The sequence below is a fragment of the Condylura cristata genome, unplaced genomic scaffold (assembly GCF_000260355.1).
Source record: "Condylura cristata isolate star-nosed mole 26May11 unplaced genomic scaffold, ConCri1.0 scaffold00031, whole genome shotgun sequence".
NCBI classification, from domain to species: domain Eukaryota; kingdom Metazoa; phylum Chordata; class Mammalia; order Eulipotyphla; family Talpidae; genus Condylura; species Condylura cristata.
This window is the reverse complement of record NW_004567132.1, coordinates 23,959,724-23,972,270: the sequence shown is the minus strand read 5'-3', so window position 1 is coordinate 23,972,270 and position 12,547 is coordinate 23,959,724. Positions and strand designations below refer to the sequence as shown.

Sequence of the window (12,547 nt, the reverse complement as noted above, 5' to 3'; positions counted from 1 at the left end):
AAAAAGCAAGATTGATAACTCCTCACTGAATAGCAAGGCAATTTTAATGCCAGAGAACATGACATTAAGTATCAAGAGCACTGAACATGACATTCAATATCAAGAACACTGACCACCTCTTGGCACTTGTTCTGGAACCACTCTTGGCACAGACCTCACTCTTTAGCACTTACAGGGACAAATTTAAGTTGAAAAGAAAGATGATTTCCTTCAGTCTTGTGAGCCAAACCTAGTCTCCGACCTATAGTGTATTCCAGGATCCCCAGGAATATACTTCATTTCATGACTTTGGTTCAGCCATAGGTCTCTGACCATGGCAGATGGGTGAAATTGGGGTGTAGTATACAGGACATGGGGGAGCTTCAAGGGCTGTGCTGAGGAGTGTGGACTCCCCCTGTAGGTAATGGTGTGGCAGCAGAAGTTCTCAGGGAAGTAAAATTACCTTGTTTACTCTTTGGACCGATTGCTGTGTTCTGGTACTGTGTCCTTGTTAACTGCTTTTAAAGAATAGTATTTTTATTTACCTGCCTTGGATAACTAATCATCAATGGGTTCATGGACCTTGGTGCAGTATAATACCAATATGCTCAGTATGGCGGGAAAAGGGAAAAGAGAAAGGATGACGGTCTTGATTGTCATTCAAACCCCCAAGTTATGGTGAGAGGGAAAAAGCATGATGATCCCAGGATTCTGTGAAGGCTCCAGAGGGAGCAGGCAAAATTGGAACCAAATGCTGAAGCTGAAGAGAAACTTACCTTTGTTTGTTTAAGAATGTATAATTCACAGAGCTTGTGAGGTGATTATTAATATTTCAAATTTACATACACAGTGTATGCATTTTATGTTGAAGGGTCACATACCTGGAAAACTAGATTGGCATTTTCATGCATTCCAAATATTTCTGGGTCATCTATCAAAGGCAGATTTTCAATGTAGTCCTTAAACTCTTGTAGGCTGTCAGCCAACGGTGCAAAATAGATGCCTGTTATTGAAAACACAGAAGGCAAATATGTCTCAGAATGGCCAGTTTTGTATCCCCAACTCAACTTCAGTACTTCTCCACTTGATTCAGATGGGAGCCATAACTGCTGCCTCCCATAGAAAGAAGATGGTTCTCCCAAGCCTTCTTGCTTTCATTGCTCTAATTTTTTTTTTTTTACTTTTTCTTGAGGACTTGAGCATCTGATCACTGTCTATCCTTTTAGGGTTCCTGCAGAACAGTTCAAGATTTCAAAAATCCAGGGGTGTACTGCTGAAAGTGTGCCTTGTTAGGGGTTCCAAATTTATCTAACTTTGAAAACACACTTAGACAGAATATCAGCAATGTTAGAACAGAAATAATTCAAAGTGGTTTTTGAATAATATAGCTCTTTGTGCTCTTACTACCAAACCAGTTTCCAAGGTGGTCAAGCATGCAGGGTAGGCATAGGGGTTGGGTGTGGAGACTAGGTAGTCTCCTGGATGCAAACTGACATAAACTTTCAGTGACTTCTTGGAAACAGTCTTATTCATAATACTAAAAAGTTAGTCACCTGATTCAGAATATTTATAATTGTCTTCTAATGTTGCAGGAGAAAAAAATCTTTTCAAGATAGTACGAAGGCATCTTTGATCCCAGGTGTCTGTAACTCTACCACCATATGTAATTTCACCTGAAAAGAAGTTTCCATTAAAACATTGTTTTTTTTTTAAATTGATAAGCATATCCAAGTCTAATAGGTTTATTTACATACACATTTATTTGGTACTGAAAATGGAACTACTTCCTCAGAATTTTCCTTTATCACCTTCAAAAGAGAGAATGAAAGTCAATTAAAAAAAAAGAAAGAAGAGATCTACTCTAATTATTTGCTTTCTCCAAGTAGTAGAAACTAAAGCCACTGAATTTTATTTACATCTCTATTCCTTCTTTTCCTTTTTTTGGTTTAAAAAATAATGATTTGGGGTTTATTTCATCATTGCCTACAATATTCTATAACATATACCCTTTCCTTGACACACTAGTACTTTTTGGCGCGAATGAGTAAAAGAGAATCTAAAGGTTTGCAATAAAGCTCTTTACATAGTTTATATATTATTTCTATTAAATAAGGGAGGAAAGATAGGTCCAAGGTGAGAGAGGCAACTCCCTCACAGAAATTACATGTTGGAATTAAAATATATTAATATCATCTCTCTGTAGACAGAAATTGCTTTCAGCATGCACTATGCTCAACATCAGAGTACAAGTAGGAATGATACCTAGTCTCCTTTAGAATGATATCATTTGCTGATACAGTTCCCCAGAAAAATTCAAGATCCAGTGCTATGACATATAATTCACTACTGTAGCGTTTCTGGAATACTCCTTGAAACTGACATAGTCAACTTCTGAATCCTCTAATTTTCATCCATTTTTCATCTCCACCTCTTTTATTATGTCAGCAAAAAATTTTTTTTTTTCATTAAAGCCAAGGCTGTTGATTGAGAGACCGTTATTTCAATCTTTGGAATCTCAATAATTTATTTCTTCCAGAAGTGCGATGTCCTTTCTGGTACCTCCTTAGGACACTTATCTTTCCTCTCTCCAGATATCTTCATTACTTGGACCTGTATGGTCCAAATTAGATATACTTTTGGCAGTAAGATCCCATGTGGCTACAACAGTTGCTAGAAATGATAGTCCCTGAAGTATTTCTTTTTCACAAGTACACGTGACTCAACATGTCACTGTGACTAATCAGTCAATATTAGGATTCTTTTGAATGTAAGAGCACAGATTTGGGGGCTAAGCAGACTCCATTTAATTCTAGGCTCTACCGCTCAGTTTCCTCATGAGTAAAACAGGGACATTACAGTCCTTACTTTACAGGATTGTGAGGATTAAATTTGCTAATTCATAAGAAGTGCTTCAAAACAGTGTATGGCATGTAGGAAGAGCTAGCTAAGCTTTTGCTATTATTATTGGGGGAAATATCTGCCTCATTTTCTATGTATTAATATTAATTCGGTACGTCTGTCATATCCTTAACTACACAAAGAGAGTATCGGAAGTGTTTACCACTATCATCAAACAGAGCTGGAAGATACCATGTTGTTATGGGCCTGGCGGGTATAAACCAGCCATGTGGGCATAGCTGGACGCCATGACCATGTGGTGTACTGACCAGTAATGTAAACCAGTGCATCCCAGGGAATTCTTCCTTCTTGGCAGTAAAGGTTGAGGTTCAATAAAGCACATTCCCTGTCACTGTCATTGAATTCATAGCAGATATTCCAACCAAGCGGACCAAACTTCTTCCTTTCCTACAATAGAAAGTGACAATGGTCTTAAGTAAAATTGGATAAAATTAATCTAATGTAAATAATGAAAACAAAAGGATTTCTACTGAGGTTAGGATTCTGCAAAATCAGTTAAAATCATGCAGTTCAACTTCAGCTAGATTTTTATTTTGGCTCTCACCCAACAAGGATAGGTATCTTTTCCTCCAGTACTGGCCCTCTCCCCGATTTCCAAAAGATTGGAGAGGACTGGAAATGATAGATTTGTCCCAAGAACATTCGTTCTTCATGATAAAATATGTCCCCACCAAATAGGAAACTATACCAACTATAGTCTCTTGGTCTAACGGGACTGACACTGGTCATCCATCCAGCATGAGAGACACCCCCTTCTGTCCCAAAACCCTGACCATAACAGGCTTTTTGCTCATGCCACACTAGGCTGATTACATAATGACTTTCCTATACTGATATCTTAAAACAAAACAAAACAAAAAAAAAACAAACAGCATGCAGAAACATAGTCCTCGTTTCATGACTTTCCACAGTGATATCAAGAGATATCTCTCCTTGATATCTTTCTGGACCATCTTAATTTCTTAAAGCGCTGACTATATTAGAGGGTTGGTTCCATGTTTGACCTCAAAATTTCCCTAAATTTCAAACCACCTCCTCAATCAACCTCAGTAACTTTTGTTAGTAGAACAAAAGTAGTCACATCCTGAGACCCTAGTCCCTGCCCCCCTGTTCTCCTCTAGAACCTGGTTTTCTTGTTATTTTCATATCTGATAGTTACAGTCTGTGCGTCTCCTTTGCTGATTCTTTCTCTGTAGACCACACATCCTGGAAAACAAGGCATCCAGCCCAATCAATATGCCATCTAGAAATGCACAGTTGAAGAGTCAGGATGCAAGCGGAGGCTGCGGGATGGACATCAGACCACAGCAGCGAGGTTTGGACAGAAAAAAGAAAGTAGTGCCTCACTGAAGGTCATTTTGAGGGGGACTTAGGGATCCAGTCACTGGGAGGAAGCTGTTTAGGGTGGTAAAGCCCTTTCACACAGAAAGAAATGAGAGTGAATTTACTGCAAGAAAAATGAGGATTTGATGACTGACATGATATGTATGTGTAAAGAAGAAACAATAAAAATAAGGCTGAGATTTTGATTGGAGAATGAGACCACTGATTTTAGAAGTAGAATCTGGAAGGGAAGCAGATTTTGTGAATGAGGCACAGGTTGGAAAATCAATTTTATGCTTTTTAATTTGATCCATTGCATTCCTCTAAATGATCGTGTTCTGCAGACAGAACAGAATAGAGATGGGAGGCAAAGTGGCGAGAAATGGAGTGAGGACACTGAGATCAGTGATCGAGGTAAAACAATTTGGGTTCAAGTACAACTTGGACACCTCAGCATTCACCATGCCACCTGTAAACTCTCATTTCATTCTTACTATTTATTTTTTTTAAAGATTTATTTATTTATTCATACAGAACTGGGGTACAGGCCAGAGATGCGGAGGGTGAAGATTTACCAGAGACAGAGTGGGGGGCAGAACAGGCAGATCGACGAAGTACACTGCTGAGGGGAGCAGTGGGCGGGTCAGGAGAGGTCTGCCACGCCATGTGGTCACCTCCAGGGCAGGCGGGAATTGAACTCATGCGGAAGTGGCTTTAGTTTCTCAGTGCTGTGCTTTAACCTGCTGCGCCACCAGGGAGGGCCCTTACTATTTATTTTAAATATAACACATTTATTTCTTTAAAAATCAGAATTGTGTATACCTGAATAATTGCATGGAAGAAACAAATGCCAAATATCACTTGTCTCCACTTTTTTCCAAGTATATTCTCTTCAAAAAATGAAGGTGTCATTTCAGTAAAAGCTCGTCTGATATTTGCACGTAAGCCTTTTGGAGGCTCGTTGGTTACCTGGATATAGAAGGAACGCACATGGAAAGTGGATGATTTTATGGATTCGCCTTATGTTGAATTACACAGGTAGGCTGAAGTCACTCAGAGCATGCAGATGACTGTGCCCACAGACCATTCTGGCTGGTTTGAATCTCCCAGGAGAATAGGGCCTGTGGAGTCTTCAGTGAACCATAAGAATCTGAGGACCATCCATTTGGGGTCCATTTCTCAAAACATGGGTCAGAAAGTATGCTCTCTTCAGCTGATTTTCTAATTATGCACCAAAGATGTCACCCTATACTTTGTCTCATAACATGGGAGGATAAGACATTCCTATTTCTGGGTGATCATTCACATGCAGAGGCTTCCCATCTATTGGAAACTTCCAGCACTGAGAGCTAGCATCCCTACTTTCTGTCTCTGATGCTGAAACACCGCTTTTAACCCCAAGAAGGGGTGCATTCTCATCACTCTGCACACGTGACATTTTCTTTTACAGGGTAAGAAAAGGGAAATATTGAGTGGTCAACAGGATTAGGATATGTAAGGATGGGCAATGACTAGGGAAACTGTTTCTCTGCTTGCTATCAGGTGAAGGAAAACTGACTTCTATTATACTTCCCCACCTTGTTTGCATTTGGCAAGGGCCTGAACATGGGGCCTGAGTTCTGGACCCACTCGGTAAGTGCAATGAGGATAATTGTTGCACATGGGTCCAATCGTGAGCACACATTACCTTGACAGAATTTTGAAGAACTGTAACAGGAAATGTATCACTAGGCATGGAACTTAAAAACAGTCGAAAAGTGTCCTTGATAACAACATCTGTTTAAAACAAAGACAAAACAACAACAAAAAGAAAAATGCTTAACTCTCGTAACAATTTTATATAAGAAATACTTGTTATAGGAGAGCAGGAAAAAAATGCTGGAAGCTATGTTTAAAGACTAGCTTCTATGTTTAAAGACTAGCTTCTATAATGAAGCTATGTTTAAAGACTAGCTTGTATGTTTAAAAACTAGCTTCTATAAATGGCGTGGGAAAGTCTATCTAGAAACTTTATACAAGAGAGTCTGGCAGTCTTGATGCTGGCATTTGAGGAAAGAGATTAGGAACATATGAATGTTCTTCTCTGGTTAATGGAGATGCTAAGGACCTTCTTCCTGGAATAGGGAAAATTTTCAATTAAAAAAAAGGGCGGGGGGTTACTGTCAGAGTATTTATGTTTTTTTTTTTTTAATTTTAACCATTCAAACTTCATGAAAATGGTCAAAAGCCCTATGAAGAGGAAAGCGATTTTTCCCCTTGGTAGAGAAGTTGCAAAGGAAAAGAGAAAGCAGAGATATGGAAAATCACACTAACAGCATCAAGCAATTAAGTCAAGATGCAGGACCAAGAAGCAGCAAGCAGTTTCATCACATGTCTCTCTGCTCCATGTGCCTGCCTCAGGTCACCTTGTGGCTCTCCATCCTGCTTCCTTCCTCTTCAGTCTTCTCTCCAGATTATTTTTTTTTTTTGAAAGATTTATTTATTGATTGATACAGAACTGGGGTACAGGTCAGAGATGAGGAAAGTGAGAGGATTTACCAGGGACATAGCGGGGAGCAGAACAGACAGATCTACAAAGTACACTGCTGAGGGGAGCAGCGGGTGAGTCAGGAAAGGTCTGCCACACCATGTGGATCTCCTCCGGGCAGTCGGGCAGTCGGTGATCGAACTCATGCGGAAGTGGCTTAAGTTTCATAGTGCAGTGATTTAACCTGCTGCGCCACCAGGGAGGGCCCTTTTTTTTTTTTTTTTAAGATTTATTTATTTATGCATACAGAACTGGGGTACAGGCCAGAGGTGCAGGGGTGGTGAAAGGATTCACCAGAGACAGAGTAGGAAGCCGTCTGACAAGGACATTGCTGAGGGGGAGCAGCGGGGTGAGTGAGGAGTGGTCTGTCTCACCATGTGGTCACCTCCAGGGAACTCATGCGGAAGTGGCTTCAGCTTCCTAGTGCTGTGCTTCAACCCACTGCACCACTAGGGAGGGCCTCCTCTCCAGATTCTCCTCTCCTCAGTTCCCCCTTCCTTTTGGGTGGGGAAGGGAACCTGGAACGTCCCCTTTTTCCTGGGGACCACACTGTTACAGTACTTTAGAGCTAGGATGGAATCTTAGAACTCGTTTTACCAAGAGATTCTAGTAATGATGCTATGCAGCCACTTTATAGCTGGGGAAACTGAGGCCCAGAGAGATGTTGTGTGCAGTCAGGAAGTGGCAGGAGCAGAACTACTCAGTACTCAGAATTTCATGTCCAGAATTTTTTCTGTCCCCATCCCCATTCTCTTTTATTCACTGTTTCTTTTCAGTTCATCACCTGAATATATTTTACTTTAAGTTCAAATATCAGAACACAGATGGTTCAGTTACAAATGATGGTAACAAGGACCAGAAGGGAATTCTTCCAACTTGAACTTCAGTGAGCCTCAAACCTATGAAATCCACTAGCAGCTGAAATCCACTGACTTCCATCGCCTTTCCAGATTCCCTGAAGAATGGCAAATGCTCAATGATATTTCCGTATTTTGAGGGCTCATGCTGAATGACTACAGTAAATTTCTTTTTAGATGCTTTCCTTACCACAAAAAAAAAAAAAAAGTTGTAATCCTAATCACCAGGGACTCCTTCTTCAATGGTAGTGAGGATCTTATCATTTTTCTTCGAGGGGGAACAAGTCACAGATCCTGCAGAAAGTGGCAGGCCATCTCTTATTTGTACAGTAAGAGTGGAGATCGGGACAGTAGATGTGAAGGGCTCTTTACCCTTGCTGGAAGCAGTCTGCAGAAGGCAAGGGTTCACTTCCTGGAACCAGGAAGTGAGCAAGCTTGCTACAACCTGGTTGGGGCTCAATAACCACTCTCCTGACCACTCTCCTGACCACTCTCCTGACCACTCTCCTGACCACTCTCCTGACCACTCGGTACAGGAGCAGCTCTTTAGTAAGGCAGCAGTAAGTATAGGCACTTGCAAGATCACATCAGTTATACTTAGCTTTCACTTTTCTATAAAACCTTCTGTGACCAGGGCACAAGGGATAAAGGCTTTCCCCCACTGCCTCCAGGCAGAGTGGTGAAGTGGGACCTACCCAGCTTATTAGCAATAACACAATCTACCATTTCAATCACTTTACTGTATACTAACATTTAAATAGGGATAGATTCGAACTCCCCTTCCTCCTTTGTGACCCATTATACTTTCTTCAGTGGGAAAGAAAGAGGTGCTGTTATATTAATAACTGTGGTAGTGCTATAGCTCGGGGCCACCAGGCACAGGTGAAGGATAGTTGTCATACTGGTTCCAGAGTATTAAGTGGTATTGGTAAGTATTAAGGGGATTGGTGGTCATTTGAATTCTTTCCCCCTTGCTTCTATCATTCTATCTTTCTTTGTCCTAAGTTAATTCCTCTGTTTCTTTTTAAAAAGATTGAATTCAAATGGCCTCTCACAGAAGGCAATAGGAAGCAGAAATCATTTAGTGAATTTCAAGTTTGAAGACCTTTTCTGAGGCTAGGTCATATAACTTAATTAAACCTCCCTAGGTCTCAAATTTCCCCTGAATGTAAGGAAACACCGTGCCTACAATAAAGAACTATTATAAGACTGAATTCAACAGAGGTTACACAAATATGACAATATGCAAATGCTATAACTTCAACGTACTTGTATCAGTGAAGGTTTTAATGAGCTCCTCCATTGCTAACATCCAAGAAACAGCAAGATGGCAGTTTTGCAAAAATACCCAGTTTCCTGATTTCATTGCCTCTTTGATCATTCTTTCAGCAATGGGCCCTTGTCCTTGCCCCAGTGAAATTGACTGTACCCTGAATTGAGCAAAAACAAGAAATACTGCTTTATGTCCTTTTAAAACAATACAAATATTAAAAAATATAAATATAAACATAGGCACATATTTCTAAGCTTTAGTCTGATGTTAATACAGTTTTCTTTCTGGCTTTTAAAAAGCATTTTCTTATAACATATTTATAGAAAAGTACAAAAGACAAATGCACAGGTTTTATGATTTTCACAAATGAACATCTGCAGTTGAGATCTTTGTCAACAGCCAAAGACATCCCTTTCTACCTCAATTATTTTCATTCCTTCTCTCCATAAGTACTCATTCTGACTTCTAAAACTATAGATCAATTCTTAAAAACTTAAAAAAATTGAAGTTTAACATATATACAGAAAAAGTGTACAAATCATTAGTGTATGGCTTAGTGAGTTCTCCCAAAAGGAATATACACAAGTACAACCACCTAGGTAAAAATTAAAATAAATAAAAAGAACATAGCTAGCACTCTCTCAATCAATATTCTTACTCATTCTTAAAAGCAACTATTTTGAATTCTACTATACTATAGATTAATTTTCCTTTTTTTGGAAATATGTATCTATGGGGTCACACAGTATATATATTTTATACTTGATCTATTTTAATTGACATTATTTTATTGGGTGTTCCTGTAATTCATTCATTTTTCATTGCTGTATAATGTTTTACTATGCGATTTTTTTTTTTTATCACTATTTATTTATCCCTCCTGCCCTTTGTGGACATTTGAGTTATTTCTGGTTCTTGGCGCATACATACAATACTGCAATAAACATTCTTGCAAATGTCTATTAGCATTTACGTGCATTCCACTTTATTGTGCATATTCCTTGGAGTGGAACTGCTGTCTGGTAGAAACTCTTTCTCAAAGTGACACTACCAGTTAATACTTCCACAGCAGTGCCTGAGGGTTCTTGTTTCCCCACATCCTTGCTAACACCTGGTGGCCATATAGTGGCATCTCATTGAGATTTAAATAGTTGCCCTTTTTGTAGATTTATTTATTGACCATTTTGCTGCCACCTTTTGTAACTTCCACTTTCTCTTTGCCTCCTTCCCCCCCACCTTTTTTTTTTTTTTGGTTGGGTTACTTTTTTTTAAAATTTGATATCCAAATGTTCCTTACAACTGGATAGAAACCCTTTGCAATCTTGTTACTGTCTCTACAGATTTGTCTTCTCCAAAATATCATGTAGCTGGAGTCACACAGGAGTAATAATCTTTCAGACTGACTTTTCTCACTTAGAAATAAGCATGTAAGAGTTCTTCTATACTTTTTCATGACTTGATAGTACATGTCTTTTTAGCACTAAATAATATTCCATTGTCTGGATGGACCATGCTTCGCCAAGTTCACTTTTTCTTGTCTTTCTTCTAATCTGTTGTATTACTGAAATGATTTTCTTATTCAGTTATTCTAAGTTTGCTTTTTACTTTATCCTTTTTCTAAATCCTTTATCTACTGATATTCTCTATTTGTTGAGACATCATTCTCAGGTTTTCCTTTTGCTTTTTGTGCATATTTGAAACAGTTTATCTAGTAAGTCCAATATCTTCTCTCCATCAGGATTAAGTTCCTATTACTTAATTTACGAATATGCCATGCTTTGCTTCTTTGGATTACTTGTAGTTGTTTGTTGTTGTTGTTGCTGCAAACCAACCATTTTGAATGCTATAATGTGATAAATCAGATTCACCCCTCTTCCCAGTATTTGATGTTGTGAAATGTTGTGGTTTATAATAATTTTGTTTTGTTTAGTGATTTTTCTGAACTGATTTTGTAAGGATACAATTATTGAGGTCTATCTTGTTAGTGTAGTAGGGGAATTGGTAATGTGACAGAGATTTCATTAAAAGCCTGAAACAGGCCCTCCCTGGTGGTGCAGCGGGTTAAAGCACTGCACTACAAAGTTTAAGCCACTTCCGCATGAGTTCAATTCCCGCCTGCCCCGGAGGAGTCCACATGGCGGGGCAGACCTCTCCTGACCCGCCCGCTGCTCCCCTCAGCAGTGTACTTCATTTATCTGCCTGTTCTGCTCCTGACTCTGTCTCTGGTGGATCCTCTCACCCTCCGCATCTTTGGCCTGTACCCCAGTTCTATATGAATAAATAAATAAAATCTTTAAAAAAAAAAAAAAAGCCTGGAACAGAAACATCAAAATCTACCAACTTTTGCAAATGGGCTCTGTGTACGTGTTGGGGCATGCCTTCTATACCTTACTAGGAAGGCTACAGCTAGAAATTAGATCTTAGGGCTTTTCTGGTCTTTCTGAGTATGTTCTCAGCCTTGGTCATGAACAGTGTTTTAGATTTCTAAGAACACATGGAGATTTTCAGTCTGTATTGCCACAAATTTCTTATTCCTACCTTTTCTCCCAGGCTTTCTGTTTTGCTTATTATTTGCTCCAAGGATTATCTATTGGCCAAGGTGGCAGTGGCTAACACATTTACTTTTAAATCTTTTGACAAATTTGTTCCTCCACCCCCCAGGGAAGCACCTTTCTAACTTGGGAGAGTTTCTAGTGAGTGCAAATAAAAGCAAATCCTCTGAGTCATCCTTCAGTGAGCCAAGAGACAGGACAAAAACAAACACTCAACTCCCTCAAAGCAAGGACTGTTCTCCCTCTGGTATCAGAACCCACAAGAGGAATGCAGTCTGCTTAACTTAATAATTAAGGCAATTGCCAAACTGGGACCTGGGAGTTAGGGTAAGTGAAAGTGAAGTGAAGCTCTGCGGCTTACCGTTCTGAATACCCACTCTCCCGGGCAAACCTCTGAAAGGCACCCATGGGATCCGAGCCTGTGCTTAGGATGAATACCAGGGGAGTGGCGTATGACATGTCTTGATACAGAGTGGCCAGGTCCACAGGTGGTGTCTCTACAAAGCTTTTCCCAAGGTTTTCAATGACAAAGTCGGTAAGAACAAAAACCACCTGAAAGTTGAAAAGAAAAACATTAAAAAAAGTTTTTGTTGGATTAGGTAGTTTTATTTCTCTCTTTCAGCTGCTCAAAGGTTGGTGCCCTGTCTTGCATGCATTCTTTCTTTATTGAATATATTTCTTCCTATAGACACAATTTCATGGATTTGTAGACTGGAAACTACTGAGAGCCAAAGTGTTTTAACTACTTGCCCCTGGGAAAAGATGCTCATATACTTGCCCACTGAAGTGAAGATGTATTGTGGTTCTAATTACACATGTGGTATGGTCCAGAAAGGATGGCCCCACAATAGGGCCAAGGGCATCTGGAGTTTGGTTCTGGTTGTGTCATCAATGTGATTAAGCATAACTGCATCATCATCATCATCATGATTTTAAAAATAATTTTTAATGATATTATCTTTTGCTCTTGATTTGATAACAAGTATTCACAAAGTTTATAATCAGCAACACACCAAGAAAGTCTAGATTCTAGACTCCTCTGTGTTGATTTACAAACAAGGTTTGGCCATGGACTGAACTCATGCTATAGTGGCTGCAGATAGTTTCACAGTGCTGT

At 39.5% G+C, this 12,547-nt stretch overlaps 1 protein-coding gene across 1 annotated transcript in view; it reads right to left on the bottom strand.

Annotated features, from left to right (window-relative positions):
* The window catches only part of DNAH6 (dynein, axonemal, heavy chain 6), a 154,680-nt gene that overhangs the window by 17,004 nt on the left and 125,129 nt on the right, over positions 1-12,547 (bottom strand). The window contains exons 63-69 of the mRNA XM_004691585.1: positions 11,792-11,982; positions 8,875-9,035; positions 5,909-5,997; positions 5,044-5,190; positions 3,147-3,285; positions 1,533-1,652; positions 861-982 (exon numbers count right to left, since the gene is read on the bottom strand). Coding sequence (XP_004691642.1) covers positions 861-982; positions 1,533-1,652; positions 3,147-3,285; positions 5,044-5,190; positions 5,909-5,997; positions 8,875-9,035; positions 11,792-11,982 — 969 coding nt within the window. The remainder of the gene's footprint in view (positions 1-860; positions 983-1,532; positions 1,653-3,146; positions 3,286-5,043; positions 5,191-5,908; positions 5,998-8,874; positions 9,036-11,791; positions 11,983-12,547) is intronic.